Source organism: Rhopilema esculentum, chromosome 17 (genome assembly GCF_057945365.1).
Source record: "Rhopilema esculentum isolate cy_ngs chromosome 17, ASM5794536v1, whole genome shotgun sequence".
In the NCBI taxonomy this organism is placed as follows: Eukaryota; Metazoa; Cnidaria; class Scyphozoa; order Rhizostomeae; family Rhizostomatidae; genus Rhopilema; species Rhopilema esculentum.
This window is the reverse complement of record NC_142831.1, coordinates 171,778-191,516: the sequence shown is the minus strand read 5'-3', so window position 1 is coordinate 191,516 and position 19,739 is coordinate 171,778. Positions and strand designations below refer to the sequence as shown.

The window sequence follows — 19,739 nt, the reverse complement described above, 5'->3', positions numbered from 1 at the left end:
CTTTTTGACTCCATCCGCTCGGGGACCCACACTGGCCACCAGTGTTATAAGGTATACTGCTTTTAACTTGCGAGGAATTTGGTTGAGGTTCGTTCATTGATTGGTAGAGCTATTGGTTGTTGGTTGAAGAATAATCGTGGTGTTTGGTTTAAGAATAATTGTGGTGCTTGGTTGAAGAATAATCGTGGTCGTGGATTCCCGACTACCATAAGGTTGTGGATGGAAGACAACATAACAGAGATGAGCCAGAGATGACACTTCTTGATGTTTCTTCGTACGTTTTTTATCTATTGTAGAAATCTACACTGCAGTGCCCAGGACACGGCAGGCTCAAAGGCCGCCACTTGTGCCCTTCAACTTCTACCCTGATATCTTTATTCTTTTTTCTTTTTTCTTTACATCACAACTCTATTTAAAGGTAAATTATACAGGTGGTACGATCAGATAGAAATAATACCTGGCACTATGCCTCGTGCTACCCTTAAGGCACACGTGCTTACCTGCAATTACCAAGGAGCTCTTGATCTTAACAGTCTTACAACAAGAGCCTAGATTAATTAAAGATGCTTGGAATGATGAATATGCAGAAAAATGGAGAGAAGCAACTGACTCAGAGTATGAATCATTGCTCAAGGATGAAACATGGACACTTGTTTCATTGCCCAAGAATAGAAATATTGGAGGCTCAAAATAGGTGTTTAAAGTGAAACACAGAGCTGACGGTACTGTAGACAGATTCAAAGCCAGACTAGTGGCACAGAGGTATTCCCAACAACAAGGTGTAGATTATAATAAAGTTTTTGAACCAGTTACAAGAGCAAATTCCATTAGAGTAATTATTTCCATTGCTACTGCCATGAGCATAGAAATCCATCAAATGGATGTGAAAACAGCCTTTTGAATGGCAATTTAGATGAAGAAATCTACATGAAGCAGCCAAAAGGCTATGTAGATACAAAGAATCCAGATTATGTTGGCAAATTGCAAAAGAGTCTGTATGGTTTAAAGCAGGCTGCAAGATGCTGGAATAGTGTGATTGACCAGTATTTTAAAGACTCTGGTTATGTTCAAAATAAAGCAAATCCATGTGTGTATGTGAAAAACATTACTAGAAATAACAAGAAGAGCATCATGAGTTTTGCTATACATGTGGATGCCCTTATTTTAGCTTGCAATGATGCACAAATGATGGAAACTGAGAAGGCAGACTTACAAAGAAAGTTTGAGATGAAAGACTAGGGAGAGGCACATCATATTCTTGGCATGAGTATCTCAAGAAACAGGGAAGAGCGTACACTGACTGTCTCACAAAAGATATACTTAGAAAATGTTCTGAAGCGTTTTAACATGCAGGACTGTAAGCTACTAACAAAACCCATTGATCCTAATCAAAGTACAATGATAAGAAGGATGATGAGAAATCCGTTAATTTGCAAGATTACCAAACACTAATTGGATGTCTCACATATGCCATGACGATTTCAAGACCAGATTTAGCTACTTCAGTAGGGATTTTAAGCAAATTCATGTCAAAACATTGGAATCATTGGAAAGCTGTAAAGCGTATACTGAGGTACATCAAAGGATCTCTAAACGTAAGATTGAAGTTTGATGCGTCATGTCAGACATCTTTTGATGTATTCGGTTTTACGGATGCTGATTGAGCAGGAGATGTTGTTGAAAGGAAATCTACCTCAGGATATGTTTTTCAAAATTTGCGGTGGTACAGTCAGTTGGCGCAGTAAACGTCAGGAAATAGTTGCACTATCGTCTACCGAAGCAGAATACATAGCTCTTTCTTCTGCTGCACAGGAGCCCATGTGGCTGAGATCATTCCTCAAGGATTTGGGATATGAGCAACAAACTAATATTCTGAATGAGGACAATCAGGGCGCAATTGCTCTTTCAAAGAATCCTGACAACCACTCCCGGACAAAGCATATTGACGTGAGATATCACTACATCAGAGACCTTGTTGAAAAGAAATTATTGTCTTTTCAGTGGAAGTAAATTATTGTCCTACAAACAATAATTTAGATGATCTTATGACAAAAGGATTTCCTCGTCCAAGATTTGAAGAACTTTGCAAAAAACTTGGAATTATTATTATCTATTATTATTACTATTATCATTGTTCTGTTCAAAAGGCTGAGAAAAGACTCAACGAGTTGGAGTGTTAGAAATCACGTTTCATCTTTACATGAAGTACTTAACCTATTAGAGTTACCTCGTGCTTTGTAATGCAATATGGCAGAATTCGTTTCATCGTTGTATATGTTGTGTTTCATTTTCACATATCTACAACAATCTTCCGCGTAACTCTAACACTTGTCCCCCTCTTGGCGGCCCTGTTTATATTCCACGCATTTCTTTCGCAGCGGCCTGTTTTTGAATGTTGACCTCCTCTAATTCTGAACTGTGAACTTGAGTCTACAAGTAAGTGAGGGGTGTTCTCACCAAGGACTTTATTCATTTTAAATTTTTTTTGGGGGTTTTACAAACTCACATATTTTACAAAATATTTTCCGGGGAAATTTCTCGGTGTCCCGCCTAGCCACAACGCCCCTGCTGGGATGCCATCCCTACCCTGGCTTTCAGAGCGTCAAGGGTCTTGAACAGGTTGCAAAGGTGGCCTTGACATGGGAGTGCGTATAAAGAAAGAAAGAGACGAGAGAAAGAAGTCTTCATATCGAAATATTTGCCTCCTCAGAGCTCGGCTATCTCAAGAGCCTTCTTCGTGTATCTGCATACAGTCACATGAAAACAAGTTCAAGAAACCGAGTTCAAAGCCAAACCATCAGTAACAATTTGTACATAAATTTAACTATGCGTGTACATTCTCTTTTATCAGAACCAGTAAATTTAAGCTCAGGCTGATTGTTCTAAATATTTTCTGAAAATCTGAGGCTGGGTTTTTCTTAATTTGTTCTTAAATTAATAGGGTGTGAGCAATGGGATTGTTAGCGTTTTCGCTCTTGGGAAGTGTTCAGGCCTCATTTGCCAACAAAGTGAGTGAGACAATATTTATTTGCCGTCTAGCTTGAATATTCACCGAATAAGTACCCACACATAGCTAAAAATCTTCGTTTTTGAGATAAAGCGTTGTTTAAAATTGCATTTTACAGTAGCTCAGCCTCAGCTTGTTCTTGATTTGTTCTTAACTTTTGACCAGCTTTAGGGCTCGTCTTTTTATAAAATTGTTCTTATGAAAAAAGAGTATACTGGCGCAATACAATCTACGACCAGCTGTTCACCACTTCATGGCAGATAGAAGACACCGAATCCAACACAGCCCAAATGTTGACGAGCAGTATTGGTTCCGAAAAGTTTTCGAAAGCCAAGAAATTGCACAAGACGAGAATGAAAATACGCTAGTTCAGCGAAGTATTTAATCTGTTTTTTGTTAGTGTGTTTTTTAATTATGACTATCAGCACAGCCTTTACTATACGAATATGTTCTTGGAATTTTTCGTAAATGGCTATGTTGCAAATTTATGATTTATCACTGCACGTTAAAATAAACCCTGTGGCCAATTGTTGAGCGCAACCTGTTTTTTGCACTCGCATTTAGCAATACCCATTGGCAAACTTGCCATTTCCTGTACAAATGTACAGTTCTGGATAGACAAATGTGCAATTAAAAACCAATAGTTTTACTGTCTTCAGAAACTTTTTCTGTTTTGAGAAACTTTTTTTGTCTTCAGAAACTTTAGAATCTTCCTTCTTATACTGATCAATTTTTTTGAAATTTCTGCTTTTCCATAAGATATTATTTTGCCGAACAGATACGAAATTTCCGACATAGAAAATTGCCGAATGGTCGATGATTGCCCCCTTGCCTGCCCCCTTGCCTCGACGCCCCTGTGAGCAAAACATAATTCACTTGATACTGGGGGGCGAAAGGTGATCATAAATTTATATTAACATCAAACTCACTCAAATATATAGTGTAACTCACCTATTGTCGTAAATTTCATCCACGCTGTTTTCATTACTGTCGCTCCGTATATCTCGTTAATGATTTTATGCAAGAATGCCTTCTGAAAAAGCATTCCGATTTTTAATCCAGGCTCACCATTTGTCATTGTGTGGTAAATGATCTCGAGAGAAGGGTTTTCTGCCATTGTTACTGTTCCTTTCAGTCTGAAAACAGTTAATGGAAAAATTTAAACTTTATTTTACCTCAAGCTATATTTGCAACTGGGTAGTCCAAAAATGTTACTCAATGCTTGTACCAGTAACAAGCGTCGAAAAAGAAGAAAATTAACATTGAATAAAGTGATCTATTATATCCATGCTCATTGTGAAGAATGTTTTTGACATGAAACGAATCATCAAGGCTCTTTTTTCAGTCATCATCATATTTCTTTGAATGAAAGTTGATGACGATTAAAAAAAAACAAGAAAACACTTAGGATAAAAAGTTATGGACACAAAAACTCACGCTTCGAGCAGTTAGCAGTAATTTGTAGAAATGACACCAACGAACCTACCTTATCGATGTAAATTATAAGCTAAAACATACTTTAAAGTTGGTAGGACCATTCTGGCGAAACATGAATAGATGCTTATTATCTAGGGCTGGTATTTTATTCATTTGTCTGGACTAGTGATCGTAGGCACATCAAATGCACATGTGCATTACGGCAAAGGCTTGGGAACAACATTTATATATCAAAGCTGCATCATACAAACCAAAGTTTCATTCTCACGTTTCTCATGACACCTTTTCTTTAATTCTCTTGTCTTTTGATTCGAGACTGTCCTATTCTTCTAACAGCCCTGAATGCTACCCCCACAGAATACATTTTGCACTTTGCAGTATGAAAATAACATAATTTATTTACACAGCGCTTGTGCGTGTAATGCCAAATTTAAAAAGGCAACTGATCTTAGAGCAAGTGCTGGTTCGTCTAAACCAACTGGTAGATAACCGAAAAGCATAAATGATTACAACAGCTTCACACTGAGCTCTAAAGCCTTTGTAAAGTTGCTTTCGAATGCAAATGCATTAAAAAATGGATCGTCTGTTCATTTGATATTAAAAAAGAATAAACCAACCGTAGGAGTGTCGGCTCTTTAAATGACACAACGAAGTTCAAGCTTTTGATAGGAAACATTGACAAGAAAGGGAACATCTGCAACATTTCCTCAATTAATGGCTTGACTTTCAACCGGTCATAGATTGTTTTGATAGAAAATATATTAACTTCTGCTTCAACGAACACTCTGTTTCTCTTCTTTGATACGGTTACATCCACACGTTCATCTATAAATTAGAATGGAAAGATCCTTAAAACTCCATTTGATGGAATCATGCCAGCTCGATAACTTTTGAATCATTTTCTGAATTATGCGATTTTAAGTTGTAAATGTTTAACTGCAAGTAAAACTAGTGCTGCAGAAGGCACCCCTTGTCATAGCCAAGGAAAGTGGTCACTGCAATCATAGAAGCTGGATTGTAATCGAAAGAACCCCAAGGATGTTTCCAATAATGTAGACGATACTATTTCAAAATTATGTTTTCTTGTGTCTACGGAATCCGTACAAAATCCAGCATGCTGATCGACGATCTACTGTCATATGATCAGCAGCAAGCAATGCACTTGTCTCTATCAGCTATAGCCTGTAATGTTCAAGAATTTCAATTTGAAAACTCGCTTTATAGGCAACGCACTATCAAGCGTGAGATCCAAAACAGTTCAACTTTTCACTTTCATTGGGGACCTCTTTGCTTAGACGATGGTATAAATCCGCTAATCTCAGTCACACAATCGCAGTCGATCGCAGCCCGTCACAATTAATTGCAGCAAAAACGGTTTGAAGCAGACCAAGAAGAGATAAAATTTCATTAGAATTGAAGAGCATTTTTTACTTTGAATATTCAAGTTTTTAGAAATCATAACCTAGATCAGAATTTGGCTAGCACATTTGATACTCATTATGAAATCAAACTTTCCCAATATACCTCTTTGTGAAGTAAAACGGTAAAAGGATACCTTTCAGAAAATAAATATTTTTTCCGAAAATTCAGGATTAAAAATACGAACCTAGTATAAGCTCGTTACCAGCTCCTTTCAAATTCCACTTTACAGAACTGAGACTGCGTACGCTCTTGCTGTAGAGAGCCATTGTTGATGCTTTCAGCGTGATAAATCCTGATGGCATTACCTTCACAGGTTCACTCAAGTTGAAATTGAGTTGGAGAGTCAATTCAGGTCTTGTCAACTCAATACTCACTAGAACTGTTTTCGTAGTCCCAGCAAGTGGTATCATTCTCATTGTATCAGCAGCACTTGTTAGAAGATTTTTAAGATTATCCAGGCTTGTTTTAATAATCATCGGAGTCTCCCAAGTTAACTTGCTTTTGCTGATATCACAACGATATAACAGGCTTTTCACCATCTGTAAACGATAACAAGATTTTTCAGCTAGCAACGTCTTTCACAAATTGTCACATTGTCGATTTTTTGAAAATGTTTGTCTTATTCATTTATTGAAAATCATAGCTACTTATTATTAAGCATTGGCCTTATCCAATACCTCCTAAAGGTTAGACTTGATATTCATCCTTCTTATCTTTACTATTCTCACAATCATCTTATGTTGATTAAATGGAAATGACCACTTCCATTACTGAACATTTAATAATTATGGCGACGTAATAATGCTTTGATACCAGTGGTAACAGCTATTCTAGGTTATTATAATCGAACACTTGTTTATTTTCAGCCAAACTGCATACCTTGATTCTATTACCAGACAGATAACAATGACCTGCCTAATACCAGTGGTAGTAGCTATTCTAGGTTATTATGACTGAACCCTTGCATAGTTTGAGGCAAATAGAAAAACTCTAGAAAACTACAAGCACGATTAAACTTTCGATTAATACTTTGAATATTAGAATAGAATATACATTAAGTATATGATGCATTCCTACCTCGTTCTTCAGGTTTTTTATGTCTGGATTTGTGTTTTGTGAAAGGTGCATTATACTGAGCCCTTTTGTTAGCACTTGCAAGCCCTCCTCCGGGATATATTTACGCAAGGGGCTTTGTAACCTTACTGTACTGAGCGCATAGACCTCTTCCGTTGCAAGTGAAATGACTATCTCTCTTGAGTTTTGAAAAATGAGTAGATCAGGCACAGTCACCCCAGTGAGTGCATAGATCAATTGATTCATTTGTTCATCTGTAAATCGAGTGAAAATTCAGTCAAACGAGTAAAAAAGTGTCTCATGTTAACAAATTGAGAAAGGCATTGCAAAAGGAAATATTTTACGACATTGTTAAGCTTTTTGTCTGTCACTACTCATAGCATAATTTCCCAGGGTGCCATGAAAAACGTAAAATTTGAAAATAATTTTGCAAAAAGTATGAAAATGGATCTATCTGATAAGTTTTATTAAAGTAAGCAACTCAGTTCCTCGTACCGATAGCAACTTAGTTCCTCGTACAGATGTTACGAAAATGCTTTTGATAAGTACTGAACTCATTAGAATCTTATATGGTAAAAGGCTTATAGAGAATTTTGTCTGCACTCTTCATTTCCAAAGCTTTTACATTTTAGTAAGAATAGGATGCTTAAGATAAATGATACGCGCTGTACAATATATTAAAAAAATAACTGGTAATTTAAGTAAAATTTTACTTAAATTAATCAATGTTAGCTAAAGTAAAAGATAATCAATGTTAGCTAGCAAAAGGAATAAATCATTTATTCCTAGTACAATTTTTCTTGAAATCCTAGTTATTTACATAAAAGTGCGTTTTATTGGCTCGCGCTACCTTCAAATTCCTAAATCAGTGATTGAAAATTAAGAAAACTCTACAGGGAAAAATTAAAATGAAAACTATAAAGGTTGATTATTTTACTTTCATATAAAGCAAGCACTATTCCAACTGCGTGTGAATTTCTCCCTGCCCCAGCTTCATCTTTCTTTTCAAAACCTTGAATAGCAGCAAAAATGCTGCTTGCATCTGTGATCAAAATTGAGCCTTCAATTGATCCTTCTACAACAAATTCATAACCAGATCCTGGAGAGACGATGCCATGAAGTTTCGGGTTAATAAATGTTAGAGCATCTAAGCCGAGGGCTTGTCTTTCGAAAGTAAGTTCACTGTTAACAGAACTCTGGATGACAATGTCGAAGTGTTCAAACAACTCAACCAAAGTTAGAGTTGACAGCTGAAGTTCTAGCTTGAATTGTTTTCCATTTCTGCTTCCCAATCTTACAATTATGCCAGGGCTATTTCCTATTTTATAAAAAGAAGACGATTGATTATAGCCGTGAGACAATTAAAGTCAACAATAAGCAATATGCATATCTTTAAATTGAGAAGTCTTCATCTGTAAACTATAGCTTGATCATATTAGGACTTGTTTTGAGTGCTAAATCATGCGTCCTATATGAGTTGAAAGCGATAACTGCCAGTCCTTAAACAAAACTACATCCCCTTTTTGCCTAGGGTGACTGTTTCTATTAAGTAGCACTTAAATAATTTTATTTCAATGGTTAGATTCGAAATCAAACTATGCTCGACATTTTCCTTCGTCATCTTGCATTGAACGAATAAGATGTAAATGCTTGTTTTCCATCTTGTAATGAAAGACAGCAAACCCTCTTGTGAAATGAATGTCATGCAATTTTATTTAGATAACACTTACCGAAAGTGGCCTTGCCAACAATATCCACCTCCAAGTTTTGCATTTCGGGCTCCTTTAATTTCCATGTAAATTCCACATCTGCTCCAGAAGCAAGTGTCATGTAAGATGGCACAACATCAAACGACTCTTCCTGTTTTGTTTTGATTTTAACTGTTCCAGACTCCCTCTGTCCTGTGCAGCCATTGCCTAATACATCGCTAGGAAATAGCTTGCTAGGAGCGACAAAATTGTTTGTGAGCAAAGCAATGTCCACACCAGGGAACAGCTGGGCAAGTACAGGCTGTAGAGTGCAGGATCCACTTATTTTTCTGTGGTTTTTTACGCACTGAGGAACGTCTGATGAATGAACAGCTTCAAAAACGCAATCTGTGTTTCGAATTTTAAATCTTTCGAGATTCGTTTCTTGTATTTGAGAATATGTTGGGTTCTCTAAAAGGCATTAAACAACCAATGAATAATAAAACAAACAGCAACTTTACATTTGGTTTTCACCTATTTATGTTTATTCAATACCTACATCAGCATTCCCAATTTACGCTGTTTTCATGCCTCAAAAAGCAAGCTCAGAAAACTAAGTATATTGAGATAAACTAAGTATATTAAGATCATATACTCTAAAGAACTTTTGAAACGCTGATCTAATGAAATTTTATCATAGTTAATTTCACGAGGGATGTTGGCGAAATTGATTTTGCTAGGGGTTCTGATATTAGCTTATTCTCATTTGAGTGACAATTTTCATGCTTCAGTTTGGTTTTTAAGTCCTTATGTGCCTCTTGATGTCATTGGAAAAAAAATTAAGGAGTTTTGTTGTTTGGGCCTCTGCACGAAAGTGTGGTTCCATTGACTCAGATGGGTGTATTTAATTGCTTTGGGTCGGGATTTTCGTGCTTACTTCGTATGCTGTTTCCAAGTTGTTTTCTTCTCCCGTCCCTCCCTCCCTTTTTGATATCAAGCGTAGTGTGTTTCTTCTGATACTTATTTATTCTATTGTATTAGGCCAGGGCCTTTTTACATCTCTGGGTTCGTTTTGAATTTCTTGTTATTTTTCGTTTAGGAAAGACTAGGCTCTTAATTCAGTCATGTTTTCTCTTCTTCTCTCATATCTTAGGTATCTAAGGTAGGAACGGTGCATCGGCTCTATGGTGAGGAAAGATGGACTTTTCTTGTCCTATCCCTGCTTAGAACTTTAAGCTGCTTGTACTTGAGTCTTTTAAGCTTTATCAAAGACTAGGATTTTGTATGGGTTAGGTGAAGCAACTTGTGCCAATGCACCAACGGCTCAACGTTGCTTCCAGTGATGAGGGACTGTAGCCTCAAGACCTGATTTGATGAGGAATGTGACAACTGGGGGCTTTTTTATTTCATTTGATGGAACGCATTTGTTGATGTTTCTTGTCTGAGTAAGAAATTAAATATAGGCCAAAATCATTCTTTGTTACTTCAGTTAGCAAAGAATTCTGATATTTGTTTCAAACTTATTAGATGCGCTGTCTAGCTACTAAAGCCTGGTTCGCAGACCGTCGGCGACCGTCGCCGGTGCAAGTATTCTCATATACTGCTGGTCTGCGATGACTTGCCATCTTCTGTCTTCTGTCTGCGAAGACTTAGCTTATACTCTCCTGTCCAGAAAGCCTGCACATAATTGATCGTAAATTGGTTTACATTTTCTTATTTCTTTGATAAATTGCAAAACTGATAATGTTTTATTGGGACAAATCGTCCTGTCGCAAGTGTGGCCAAAAAGGTAGAATAAAAGCTAGACATGATTGCCAATGGACCTTGATAATGTTCTCATATAAATTATAGATCATCGCCGACGAACACAAGAAAGAAGCTCTTTTGGTTCATCGTCGATGATCGCCTATGATTGCGACGTACAAAAATCACAAGCATCGCAAGGCCCTCATCGGCGTTGATCGCCATCGGCGACATGAGAACCAGGCTTAAGCTACTGGGTGTCTTGGAAAGATTTACTTCACCAGCATAATTAGTCATGTAAAAGTCTACATAGATAAAAATGTGCAATCAAGTTAGCTACAAAGACCAGGCAAATTGAGCAAACTATTAATTTCAAACCTTCTGTTCGTTTATTTATGGCATCAGCATAATTTGTCCTCTTCCTCGAGGCAGTAAGACCAAAAACAGAAGACAGCAGCAAAAACGCTAGCCATAAAGACATAGTAAGTCTTCCTGGAAAGGAAGGAGGTAAAACAACTTGAAGTTTCCTTCACAGGCAGACTACACAAAGTAAATGATCAATAATTTTATTATTATTATTATAAAATTATTTACAGTAGGCGAAGCAGATTTTTTAGCTAATACAACAGCTAATTAAAGCCTACTCTTTATACTAAATTTACAAATCTTAAATTAATTACAATGAATGAATAAAATAATATAGGAAATGTACAACGTTAAAAGGATGACTCATAAGATAAAAATATACAATTATTTGATGACTATTTCAAGAATCCAATCTGCGCAACGTAAGGCTTGCATAGTCTGCATTTTGTATCTATCCAAGTTTTTATCTTTTTCTTAAATATTACGAGGCTAGAAGATGTTTTAATGTCATTTGTAAGCTCTTGCCAGAGTTTGGATCCCATAAAGTTTGCACTCTCTATACCATAACAATTTGATTTTGGTTTTGATAGCGTTATTCTGGATATGTTTCTAAGATTATAGCATGTATTTCTTTCAGTAAAGATTTCTTTCATGAAACTTGATTTGAGATCATGTGAAGTTTTATATATTTCTGTAAGAAGCAATTGCAGATGTTTATCATGGATAGACGTTGAGTTGTCTGTAAGATGTCGGTAAGTAGTGGAGTCCGGAGGGTGAAGGGGGAGCATATTCACCGGGGCTAGGAATTTTGCAGACCACCTTTTCCTAGACCAAATGCCGCCATGGATCATGAATTTTGATGTTGGTTGACGGAATAGGCGGATTTTTATGTGGCTTTACGGGAAAATCATTAAAAACGCTCCCTGGCTGATTTGCAGCGATCAATATGCTACCCTGGGTACCGGAGCCACATAATTTCAAGCGCGTAAACAGAGCGCCAAGCAGAGAAGCGAGGGGCGTCTAGCTCCTTCCTCTCAGATAAATGCTCTTCCGCTTCTTCACTCCTTTCTTCTATTTCCACTCTCAAATTTATGTGGCTCTGGTACCCTGGGTACCAATACTGTAATTCCTCAAATTGCCCTCTTCCCTCGGATCCCCTCAAATAAGCCCTCCTCTCGTGAAAAGCCCCTGATTTCGCACATGCTCATAAAAAATTTCTACTAAAACAAACTAGATCTAGATGTCTTTTTAATTTCTACAATGATTTTATACGCCCTCCCTCCATTTAGGCTTCAGGGGGCTCATCACAAATACGGAAAACCCGTTAGAAAGTGATTTGCGGGGGTTGCACTAGAAACAGTTACCTCCCTAATCTAGCCCCCACCTAGCCCTCTTTCTTGACCGTGGAGAAATATCAGGCTTGCTCGGAAATGTTAAGAGAAATCTATATGGTACAGAATTGCATTTTTGGTTCTCTAGCCTCCATGTCAGGGACTGTCCACCCCCAATGACAGTATATGTTTGTAAAAGACCTTTACTTAATCGCAAGCTGGAACTTGATGGCAGGCAAATCTGTTTCATAGGCATGGAAACTGGGCCCTTTTATTTTCCAGGTACAAATTCGGACCAAAACTTTAAGAGGGCAAAAGGCAGAATGTTTTTGAATATTTACATATATATTTTAGATTAAATCGTCACTTTACCAATATCTTATGGGTTTTCTGAATTGCAAGGATTCTGGCAACAATTGAACATTTTGTTCGTAACAATTAAATAAATCAATGAATAATATATACATATCGTTCGAGCCCATTATATTAATCCATTTTAATACAGAGATAAAAAGTGCAATAGAAATTCTAAGTAATTGCTATCTAAGATTTCCCATGGATTGAAAGCTTAAAACTGGCAAAATTGATGCCAAATTTATGGAAAATCGTGGCAAAAGTAGAGTAAATTTCTATCAGCATCACAGTCAAGAATACTTCATCGTGTATGTTCTGTGTTTTAAAAATTTCGATGGAGTCAGATACGCAATATGTCTCTTTTTAATTGAAATCAGCAGAAGCGACACAAATTATATTGCAGATTTTCTTAAATATGAGTTTTTACAGTCCGCTATTGTGTCAATGTTGTCTATGAACAAAAATCCGTCGACCTTTCAATTCACAGTTAACAGGTTGTTATCTTTCGTAGGGTGTTTCTGACACTAGAATATGGCCCCCAGTCTAGGGTGATTGCCTTACCATCCTAGATACAAGAAGAAACCCAAAACAGTATTGGCGTCCAACGTCTTATTCAGACGTAATTGACGTTTCTGGTAGTTCTTCTTAGTCAAGCTTTGTTGAATAATGTTTCAACAAAAAATTCAGACAACCTTATTAGTTCTTTTGTCTTGTCATTTGACAAAGGCAAGGTAAAGCGGAAAAATGCTCGAAAAATGCACAAGACTGGGTGTCAGGATTGAGTATTATAAAAGAAAGACTAAGTTTTAACTAATAGATAGTGCGGGAAAATAACCGACCCGAGCGAGGCTCGAACTCACGACCCCTGACTAAGTCCATTTTGAATTACAAAAAGTGAAAAAGGTTCCTCTACGACAAGTTTAGCAAAAATGCTTCAATTTATTTCACAGAAACAGCAAAAATATCCAGAAACATTTTGTAACGTTCAATAATTATACAGACTTTTGTTTTTGTCATGAAACTTTAACAAAGATCGCATGCAAGTTTTTCAAACTGTTTATAGACTTACTTGTGTCTAATGTTTCCCGCGAAGTTAACGACAAGCAGCTTGAGATCTATATAGCCACCCTAGAGCAAAGGAGAAACATTTCTTATCATCCCCTCTCAAATTCCAAAAAAACATTTTCAAAACTTCAAATTATTACAATCATTTAGCTTTTAGTTTGATTTTAGGGACTGCAGTTACACCTCACACTATAGTCTCTGCTTCCGTTGAGTACAGCAATCGCCGAATGCGCTTTGCCCTGATCTCGAGTCAGATAATAAAGCTTGGATCCCCTCAAAAGCAAAAGCTCAGGCTTAAATAAATTTTAAAAATGCCCGGAGAAATTAAGATATACAAAGGGTTGAAGAATTTATATGTATATATAACAACGAAAAACAGACAAGTCAGGGACCATGAATAATTCAGGTAAAAGCATTATTCCCAAAAGCAATGTCAACGTAATAGGAAAGCTACTGTAGTTAATCTGAAGCAGAAAGATCTTCTATTAAATTAAATTGTCAAAGATTTAAAATCCATTTTGAAAATTCACGATTTTCTGTATCTGCCATAGGTCTAGTAGAATGATTTCAGAGCTTGATTAAGTTGAAGGCAATGTCACAAGATTAGAAAAATGGTTTACCTGTATCAAATGTAGACACCAGCTCTGATCGTCTCACAAGGCAAGAAAAGTGTACCATTCACTCTTCTTAAGGTCTTACCAACATCAGTGTTTATTGGCACTGCTCAAGCGCTGCTGGTATCAGTAAAGAGCAAAAACTATGCCGACAGCTGCTGTTTGAATCTGTAACTATTTGTTTCTTAATATGATAACTGACCCTGACGCGGCATCGGGAACCACTGACTCCTTGGTAAACGACACTGGTAAACGACAATCTGTCGTCGTGATTTCGCTTGACTTACGTTTACCACATATTCTGGCACGTTTTTAGTGGCTTTGAATTCAGCATGAGTTACAATAATTGACAATCACATGTTTCTTTGAACCAAAACTGATTAAAATCACATTCCAACGGTGACATTATACGTCACAAACCAATACTAAAAATCAACAAAGAAGTAGTTTTACGTCAGAAGCCAAAGCTACCTTATACTGCCAAAGGTGTCTAATGTAGATTTCCAATCTTTCATTCTCTTTCAACTATTTAGTTTTTGCAAAAAACTTGTCTAAATCCCATTAAGTCCCAAAATGTACAGACAACCTAGAGAGCACCATTTTGAGAAAATGACCTTGAAAAGGCAAAGGTTCTAAGACATATTTAAGACAGCTTTTAGCCTGACTTAGCTGAGCTTTTAGCTCTTAACTCTTTAAAAGTATCACAATAATTGTCGAGTCTTAAAGATTTTAGAAATAGGTTTTTTATGAGTGGTGTGCTTAACGTTCCAAGAACTTAAACGTTTTTATTCGTTTTGCCCTCGAAAAATTAAAGCATTTAATTTTAGATTCAAAAACACAGATACGGTTGAATCTGTGAATAAGAAGAGTGGTATTACAGAGATGAAGTCACCACGAGTAACGCATTAAAATGTTTTTGGCTAATTTGAATTCTCAGCTATCTATGTAAAGGCAGGAAAGGTGAATAGAACAAATAAAAACGTGAAAAAATTTAGTATCTTTAGTCTGCAAATTAATCATTTTCTTAAACAGTTTTATTTCTCTAACGCATACATGGTTCAAAAGTTGCCTGCTTTGGAAAATAAACCGTACCACTTATACAAATAGAGTTATTAGTTGGTAGAAAGGAACAGAATTTTCAATGATTGGACATCCCATTTTGTTGGACTGCCCTCTGCCAGATTGGCAACTCTTTTGAATAAGGGACACTCAAGCATTCAAAAATGTGATGAGAGATTTCAAGTCCTTTAGTAAGATCACGTCTAAAGATAAATATCTGTGAAGTCTTGCACTAATTTTTCACATCGAATGAGGCCTTCTAGCTCCGCTGAACTTCTTCTTTTAAAGCTATTGTCTTTTTAGCATTCTGTGTAATAGCTTGAAGCATTCCCGAAAAAGTCAGGCCAACCTTCTGCCTTTTTTGGCAGTTTCTCTAACAAATATTTTGTTATTTTCCCTGCTTGCAAAGTAAAATAGAAAGATGTTCACCCAAGAGTTCATCGTTGCTGTTGCTCTACAACTGTGAACGGCATTGTTTATGAAAAGGATGGTAAGGGCGTTGGAAAAAATATTGACGAGGAAAATGACGTATTTATGAATAGTTTATTCGTTTTTGATTTAACTGATTTTCCAACATTCCAGTTTTCTTCTTGCTTTGTCCGATTTAAAGAAAAAGAATGAAAACTAATGAATGCCTGCTTTGATTATGTACTTCCAAAAACTATGAAAAAATTTACCCTTGGCATTTATTAGAGGCTTTCTGCACATGAGATGAAGCAATTTCTTACAACAAATTCATTCCTCAGAGCTGCTTAGGGTAGATTTCAAAGTCACGGGGAATAGTATTTGTACAAGAAATTTTGAAAACAAACAATAGATAAAACTGGTACCGAATCCGAATGTGGTTACAGAATAAAAGATCAACAAATTCCCTTTTAGATATATTTTCTTAATGATATGTTATGAACGGGCATCATTCCTAGCTAGCAGATTATATTGGGTTCTCCTCTCATAGCTATGTTCAATGTACCATCATTAATGGTGGGTTTAACTTGTAGAACGTTCTTGATTGAACTCAGGGTCTTCTTTAACACTGTAAAGGATCTTCAATTTACGAATATGCATTAGTTATTGTTTATGATTATGATTACACTGTGTTAGAAAGTTCAACCAGTAATACATGTCTGTTTGTAGTGATGCCAAATAGTCCGTTGCAAAGATCAGCATGAAACGACATGAGGGTTCTTGGTAAATGAACTTTGCATTTACAAGCAGCACCTAGACTTGTTTAAGGAAATTCTGACACGTTCTACTTGACTTGGAGATACGGACGCAGTTATGCTAAATGAAATGATTTTTTTGCAGGTGACTGTTTGAAGTTCGGATTCATGAAAAGTGGGTTTGTAAACGAGGTGAAAGAAATTCTTTCTAGCTTGTCAATTTTTTTTTGGCCTCAAAAATTTCTAAAAGGCAGAAAGGTGTGAATCCTTCAAGTAGAATGAAGATAAATAAAGCAATTTGAGTCATATGTGTCAAGAAATTTTTTGTTGAAATTTCAAACGTTGACGCTGGCCTCAGATGAATACTAGGATTCGATACTTCAATAAGGACCTTAATGTTTCAGTAATATAATGATAACGAGGAGATGGTATGGTGCATTTCCAACGTGAATTTTGTGATATCTCTATCAAACCTGGCACACTGTAGATATATCTGCAATCCAAGGATCTGACCCCACCTCTAAAATTAGTTATAGGCCCATCAGTGTACTACCAGCAATTTCCAAGGTTTTCAAGTGGTTATTAGAGGGAAAAATAGTACTTTTGAAATAAAAGCATCAAATCTGTTTTGCACTTATAAAAAACACTTTGTACAGAGCATGCACTCAACAAGATGATTGGAAAAATAAATGAGACTTTAGATTTGAAGGTATTGCTGAAATGATCCCAATGGATTCCTCGTGATATGATCATGCGTAAGTTGAACGCATATAGTTTTCGGATCGAAGTCTGAGGTTAACTACCTCTCCAATTAGATAAAAGGAGTAAGAATAGGTACAATATACAGTGATTGGTTGAAAATGAAGACCAGTGTACCACACAGCTCTATGCTTGGTCCGTTGCTCTTCAATATTTTTCTCAACTATTTTATTTACATTATTGAGCAGTCAGAGGTATACAGTTTTGCAGATGATAACATTATTTCATCTTGTGGCAAATATCAGTTAAATTATTGTCTATTGTCAATGGCGAAAAGCTAGACCAATAAAGACTTAAACCACACCCAAAAGGGAACACGAATTCTTCACAATGACTATTCTTTTTCCTACGATGAACTTCTACACATATCAAATGAATGCAAAATTCATACTGATAACTTAGATAAACCAATGCTTGAGGTTGATAAGTGTAAATACAAGAAAAACCCATCTATTTTGCGGGACATGTTCATGGAAAGAGTAGTCAATATAATTTACGATCAAGGGGACCTGCTAATGCTGCCTCAGACTAACACTGTAAGATGTGGAAATGATAGAATAGTATTTCGTGGCAGCATCTTATGGAACCATCTTCAAAATGACTTTAAAATCATGACCTCTGTTTGCTCTTTTAAGAAACGCATAAAAAGATGGATTGGAGAGGAATGCAACTGTTGTATTTGTAAAAATCAAAAACATTCTGTTTCATGTATAATGTTTTTTTCTTCTTTTTATGAATTCCTTAGTATTTTGCTTAGTTTATATTTGAGTATTTATTTTGAATAGTTGGTCTGAATTAGTCTTAACTTATAGAACTATGTAAATACCAACTTTAAAGAATTTCATAATAATAAAAATGACAAAAAAATTTTGATATGCCGACAAAACAGCATCAGAATAGCAGACGCATAATTCCCTTGAGGCGATTTTGAGAATCATAATATACGCTCAGTTCCTTTCGTTTCAGTAGTATGAGGCAACAAGATAGAATTGAGCTATGCACAAATAAATAAGCAATGTAAGATTCTAACCTGTTTTGCTTTATTATACTTTATAGCAGAGGTCTTTAGTATTTTGAGTGCCGGGCCAGAAAAACATGTAGATTTTCTTCAAGGGCACTGAATTGTCAACTTTCACATAGCTTGTGTAAAAAGGCCGCTCAAAATGAGGTTCCGATCTCATACTTACTAGGTTAAATTATACTTACTAGATAGGTCTATTATTTTGTGTTTGATTCTATATTTGTTAAATCTCTTTAGTGTGCTTATTTTAATGGAAGAAGTTCTCTAAAGGTGGATTATAGAAAGGAAAGAAGGAGGCCAATGATAACGTGGAAGGATATAGTGTTAGGTAGATACTGAAGGGATTGGCTCAATGTGCTATGCAAGACGGATTCGCAGGCCTGAAGCCAGTAATAAATTTCTGGGGTGGCAGGATGCTTAAAGCTACTAACCGTAGCATAGAATATCTTTCCAAAAAGTCGTCTACAAAAATTGCGTATATCTTTAGGTTAGGACATAGAAATATTCGTCAGGTCGACCTGATGCACTGAAAGTCAGATCAGAGGACGGCGAAGCGTTTTCCAAATAATTGTAATAATTTAGGGGTAATAATTGTATTTCTGTTAAATAAAGGCTGCCATTATAACTTGTTGGGAGAAAATCTAAGGCAATATTCTCAAGGTTTTTTATAACTAGGTTCCATCGTTTTATCTATTTAAATGTTGACATGAAAAAGGAGGCCTTTGCAAAGTTTTGGAATTATGTTAACATAGCAGCGAATAATCAAATTTGTTACATTTGAATGAAGGCAAAATAAGACGGAGAGGAGAAATAAATTGAATACAGTAAGCAATATGCATTAGCCTGTGCCCAAGCTAACAGATGATGCCAAATACGCTAAAAGCATGAGCTTCATGAACTAAGGGGTGAGGTCATGGTGAGCACGTCAACGACTTTTTTAACTAAATGATGATCAAATTTTGGAAATCATGTCATTATAAAATTTTCAAATGATTAAAATAAAGCATTTCCTATTTTGATACCCCCCTTTGGGCCAGTAACTGGTCAACGGAACGCATATTATCATTTACTGCAAAAATTATAGCAGATCAGACAAAAAAAACTAATTTAAGTCCATATTTTGAGGCAAAAGTATTAGAAGGGCCGGATGAAATCTAGTTGCCGGCCGGAGTTGGCCCACGGGCAGGAGGTTAAGAATGGCTTGTTTATAGGGAAAGCGCATCGGGTTTACAAACTGTTTGTCATGTCAAAGATAAGGCGAAGCAACTGGAATGCCTCTAGATTCAGCTTCTTGAAAGAACGGTTTGCAAGCCTCGTGCCTGTCACATAAAGGGTAAGTAGCATGTTGCAAAAAAGGAAAAGATTTTAAATTTCCAAAATATACAGTGGAAGTTTGCATCTGCAACGAGTGCCTTTTACGGTACACGTATTTCAATATCCTAGCCACCCAGTGGAAACACGATGAAGATGTTTCAGCTCTTTACAGAAGCTTTTCCAGCAACAACTTTAAAACGTATCTATCCTGTGTAAAATTGTAAAACACAGAAAAAGTTTTTGATCGAAACAGAAAAACCTTCATTGAAGCTGGAAAATGGATGGATGGAGTCAGATAATTTGATAAAGTGAAAGGAACAGGCTC

General features: G+C 36.3%; 1 protein-coding gene across 1 annotated transcript in view; it reads right to left on the bottom strand.

Moving 5' to 3' along the window:
* LOC148958119 (uncharacterized) overlaps positions 1 to 14,214 on the bottom strand; it is a 33,979-nt gene extending 19,765 nt beyond the window's left edge. The window contains exons 1-9 of the mRNA XM_089113500.1: positions 14,108 to 14,214; positions 13,492 to 13,550; positions 10,750 to 10,863; positions 8,671 to 9,099; positions 7,878 to 8,258; positions 6,944 to 7,194; positions 6,051 to 6,405; positions 5,062 to 5,269; positions 3,959 to 4,143 (exon numbers count right to left, since the gene is read on the bottom strand). Of these exons, the coding sequence (XP_088969626.1) occupies positions 3,959 to 4,143; positions 5,062 to 5,269; positions 6,051 to 6,405; positions 6,944 to 7,194; positions 7,878 to 8,258; positions 8,671 to 9,099; positions 10,750 to 10,852 (1,912 nt within the window). The 5' untranslated portion in view covers positions 10,853 to 10,863; positions 13,492 to 13,550; positions 14,108 to 14,214. The remainder of the gene's footprint in view (positions 1 to 3,958; positions 4,144 to 5,061; positions 5,270 to 6,050; positions 6,406 to 6,943; positions 7,195 to 7,877; positions 8,259 to 8,670; positions 9,100 to 10,749; positions 10,864 to 13,491; positions 13,551 to 14,107) is intronic.
* Between the last annotated feature and the right edge of the window lie 5,525 nt (positions 14,215 to 19,739).